This window comes from Kryptolebias marmoratus, linkage group LG4 (genome assembly GCF_001649575.2).
Source record: "Kryptolebias marmoratus isolate JLee-2015 linkage group LG4, ASM164957v2, whole genome shotgun sequence".
Classification (NCBI taxonomy): domain Eukaryota; kingdom Metazoa; phylum Chordata; class Actinopteri; order Cyprinodontiformes; family Rivulidae; genus Kryptolebias; species Kryptolebias marmoratus.
This window is the reverse complement of record NC_051433.1, coordinates 30724012-30728792: the sequence shown is the minus strand read 5'-3', so window position 1 is coordinate 30728792 and position 4781 is coordinate 30724012. Positions and strand designations below refer to the sequence as shown.

Sequence of the window (4781 nt, the reverse complement as noted above, 5' to 3'; positions counted from 1 at the left end):
CATGCGTCCCTACCATGGTGGGAAAAGCTCCTAGGATCCCTCCAGCAGCGCTGGAGTTCCTCCAAGAAGGCCGGAGATGGTGGGACCTCAAACGGAGGGGCCGCCGGAGCCCGGCGAAAAAACGGGTTTCTCGTGGGACGGGCAGCTGGGGCATCGTCCAGACTGACTCTAGCCAACGCTGCCAAAATGATTGCCCGCAGTGGGCCTGGTTCCTCCCCTGGTTCAGAGCTAACTGAACTCCTGCGGGAGTTTCCAGAACCTCCATGCTCGGGGGCTCCCCCTCTGGAGTCCAGGGCCTCTGCTCCGCAAGAGACTGAAACTCAGAATTGGAGGCCCTCACCGAGATTCCGTCATCGTCCAGGTCCTCCTACAACTCCCAGGCTGCTGCCGGGAAAACCGGCACAGGTTCTGGGGCCTTGAGTAGGGCCTTGAGCTGCTCCACCTCAGCCCTTAAAGAGTCAACCTCTTGCCGGGATGAGCGTGCCAGCCGAGGCCTCTTCCTCCGCGGGCTGCGGTGCTCATCCGTCGACGCATCCCTCCGCCTCCCGAAGCACGGTTGAGGCACTGCTGAGGGTGGCCGCTCTGCCACCAACAGTAGATCCTCTACCTGCCGTAGCCTGTCCGTTCTCACCGACAACGGCAAGATACTGCAGTTCATGCATGGGTCAGTCAGAACCTCCCTCAGATGACCCACACCCAGGCACTTGGGACACAGGTCATGGCCGTCCTCCACCTGGAGAGGGGCCCCACACGCGGAGCACGCCAGCATCTCGACCACGGACGTGGCAAATGCGGGCAGGCCCCAAACTGGGCAGGGTGAGCGAGGACCCCACCTACGTGTGCGCCAGCCAGGTAACGTGAGCGAACACTTCAATAAACGCTGAAGCGCGCATTCAGACTCTGTGTGTGTGAATATGGGCGCTTGCTTAATCCGAACGAGAACTGTGAAGACACAGAACGCGGTCAGAACCTCCAGCTATCACTCACCTTTTTGTCACTTTTTTCTGCCTTGCAACCCGTCGCCTTGACCGCCGGATTGGGGGGCAAACCAACATGAGAAGCGGATAAGCCGTCCGCGACCAGACGCACCACCGCCGCCTGCTACAATAAACAAACAAACAATTGAGACGCGTCACCCACCGCCTTAGAGGGCTCCACGAGCACTCCGACCAAGAAGTCACAGGCAGGATGACGCCTTACCGTACACCAACGTGTACCTCCTTATCCCTGCAATAAGTACCGGAAAACGGACTTATGGAGCAAATCAACCTGCGAAGCACGCCAGGTCGACCGCGAGAAGAACAAAGAGGCCGAACGTAGCCTCACATGTGCTATTTATAGACGCACGCCCAGGTGAGCTACGTGTCACGCGCGTGACTTTGTTTACATTAATTCTCGACCTGCGTGGAGCGCGAGGAGACATATCCAATTTGTTTACTGCCACTGGCAGTCAGGAAGGAATGAAACAGAACACATGATAACAAAATAAACCAAGAAACAAAACAAAACCCAAATCCTTACAGGTATATTTTCTAAATGTAACGGGGTTGTTCATTTAAGACAAACAGATCATTTGTATTTGTCTGATAATCCAAAAAAAATCACGTTTGTGTTGAATTTTTTTAAAAAGGCACCTTCTCTGGAACTAGTATTTGTAGAAAAAAGCAGATAATGCTGACATTAGCAAAAGCTAACACAAGTCTACAATTCTTGAGTTGAATCAATGAAACCTGATGAAAGGATTGGATGAGAAATAATTTGTCTCAGAACATTATTGATCCACAAAAAAATATAGCAAATGCAACAGTTCAGAAAAAAAGAATTGTCATTATCACGTCTTGTTGATTTGCAGGTAATAATACTTAAACCTACACACAGTAATACCATCAGCAAAATGTTTTTTAGACTGATGGAATAATTAAATTCACAGAAATCAGGTAAATGTAAAAAAATCAACTGAATTTTTCTACCACTGCATATAAAAAGCTTTTTTACCCACCTGATCGATCCTCTCCCTCTTCTTGTTTATGTCGGCCTGTTGAGGCTCATTCTGCTTTTGTAGGTCGTTCAGCTGGAACTCAAGGAGGAACTTTAGTTTCTCCAGGTTCTGGGTCTTCTTCTTCAGGTCCGATATGGTGTTATCCTGTGTGAGCATGAATGAGAGAAGGTCATGTTTGTATATACAGCTCACAGTTTCCTCTATCTTCCCATAGAGGGATAGAGAGATAGAGAGAATTGAAGACTTATTAATTTTGAAATATTCCCACCAGGCTGTCAAAGTTGTACTGATATTAATGCTTTTAAAACAGTCATGCTGCTTAATTAAAGGGCTGATAAATGGAATATCTGAGATACAGATTTCCTTACATAGTGTTTGTTCAATTTCTATCCATAGACTATTTGAAGGAGTTTTCCAAATCCATTTTAAGATATATTGTAATCTATGTGGCAGGTAATATTTATAAACATTTGGAAGTTCCAATCTTGCTCTGTAGAAGCTTGCCACTGACTCAGAGTACATGAGCACTGGACATTTTTTTGAAAGTCAACATCAGTTTGCATATCGGCGATACCAACAGATCTACAGAAGATGCAACAGCTACTGCTCTTCACTCAGTACTCAGTCACCTGGAAAAACTGGGGAGCTACGTTAGGATGCTCTTCACTGATTACAGCTCAGCCTTCAATACAGTAATCCCGGACATACTGATCTCCAAGCTAGCCAACCTGGGTCTTCCACTATCCACCTGCTCCTGGATTAAGAACTTTTTGGTCAACCAACCTCAACAGGTGAAACTGGGACCTCATTTCTCCTCTGTCTGCACTCTCAGCACTGGCACCCCCAGGGCTGTGTGCTGAGCCCACTTCTCTACTCGCTCTGCACGGCAGACTGCAGTCCCGCCCACCCAGAGAACATCTTGTCAAATTTGCTGACGACACAACATTGGGATAGATAATAGGGGATGACGAGGTCCTGAAACTCAGTGAGTGGAGTGCAGCAAACAACCTGGCACTGAATATCACCAAGACTAAGGAACTCATCCTGGATTTCCGGCGGGACAGAGACGCCCCCGCCCCCTTGTACATAAACGGCGAATGTGTGGAGCAGGTAGAGTCCTTCAAATTTCTCGGAGTTCACTTCTCTGCGGACCTCTGGTCAGTTAACACCTCTGCATTGGTCAAGAAGACCCAGCAGCGGTGCTCAGGAAGGAGCAACTACACTCAAGTCTGCTGGTGACCTTCTATCGTTCCACCACTGAGAGCCTACTGACCTGTGCTGTGTTAGTGTGGTACTCCGGCTGCTCAGAGGCTGCAGAGGGTGCACAAAAACTCATGGGCTGTCCTTTGGCTTCCATAACCACCATTTATAATTCCCATTGTCTTAGCAGGGCCAGGGACATTCTAAAGGACAACACCCACCCTTGTTTCCATCTTTTCAACCTGTTGCCCTCTGGCAGGCGCTACAGGTCCATAAAATACCAAGCTATGAAACAGGATTTCAGTCACCTTGTCTTGGCTGGTCCTTTTGTGTCCAGAGATCTGCCTCTTCAGGTCTTCAATGTCACTTTCCAGGGAGTGGACCAACCCCAGGAGACTCTGCTGCTCATGTTTCAGCTTATTTATGTCAGCGCACCTGTCATCAATCTGTCTCTGTAGACTGTACAGCTGGGAGAACACAAACACACAATATGGGTGAAGGTTAATGTGGTGGAGTGGCTTTATGCCAAAGAAGGATCTTTTACCAGGAGCAGTCCCAACTATTTTTAATCTTGAAAGAAAAGCAAATTGAGAGGAGGATGTCACCTCAGAGAACGGAATGAGAAAACTAGGAACTTCAAGCTAGAACGTGCTAGTGTCCTGCAGGTATGAGCTGCAAACAGGCCTGACAGCCTCAGATCACTTTGATTCAGTGCAGTTTGTTACTGGTGACACCAGTTTACTCTGGCGTGAGAATGCATAAACAATACCCTCAAGCATGCACATATTTTAACAACTTAAATCGAGTTAGCATTGGGTTAGCTTCAAGTTAGCAATGTCTGCTCTCTCCTGCTGTCTTTATGTTGACTTGCAGTGTCCCGTGCTGATGTCATGACAGGGATCTGGGGTAATCAGTTCTCACTGTTCCACGTTCCCAACTCAGTTGTTATGCATGTTGTTTTGTCAGCCATGACAGTCCAGAACCCAAATCTGAAGAGTTTTCACTTGATTCCTGAGATCCAGCTGTCAGTTCAGGATCACACTGATATGGTTGTATATCCATTACTCCTGCGAAGTCTTCCAATATTTCTTTGTATTCAGAGAAATATCTTCCATTTCCACTAATAAACACTGGGACAATAAATGCGTTCTTGGTTCTTCAGCAGTCTGTTGGAACCGGCTGGGACACAATGCTCGTTATGAACCCAGGACGGCAACTCCACCCCACTTTCAGCATTTATTGACTAAAACACTAAGAACAAATTATTTAAGTTTTAGGTCAGAGAAATGGGTTCCTGGAATGTTTTGGTGAAATGTTTCACTTAGGTCGTATTCAGACCTGACACATTTGGTCCGCTTTAATCGAAGCAGAGTTCGTTTCCAGCGTTGGTCCGGACTTTTTGTGCAGGTGTGAATACAGTCATGTGAACTCCGGTGCGTCTATGGTCATGAGCTTTGGGTAGTGACCGAAAGAACGAGATCGCGAATACAAGCGGCTGAAATGAGTTTCCTCTGCAGGGTGTCTGGGCTCTCCCTTAGAGATAGGGTGAGAAGCTCGGTCATCCGGGAGGGACTCAGAGTAG

General features: G+C 47.8%; 1 protein-coding gene across 6 annotated transcripts in view; it reads right to left on the bottom strand.

Moving 5' to 3' along the window:
• The window catches only part of cfap57 (cilia and flagella associated protein 57), a 55475-nt gene that overhangs the window by 11472 nt on the left and 39222 nt on the right, over positions 1-4781 (bottom strand). For 3 of the 6 annotated variants that reach the window (XM_037975328.1, XM_037975330.1, XM_037975329.1), the window contains exons 16-18: positions 3508-3666; positions 2000-2143; positions 988-1101 (exon numbers count right to left, since the gene is read on the bottom strand). In XM_037975328.1, the coding sequence (XP_037831256.1) occupies positions 988-1101; positions 2000-2143; positions 3508-3666 (417 nt within the window). The remainder of the gene's footprint in view (positions 1-987; positions 1102-1999; positions 2144-3507; positions 3667-4781) is intronic. The other 3 variants (XM_037975331.1, XM_037975332.1, XM_037975333.1) reach the window with 1 other exon arrangement.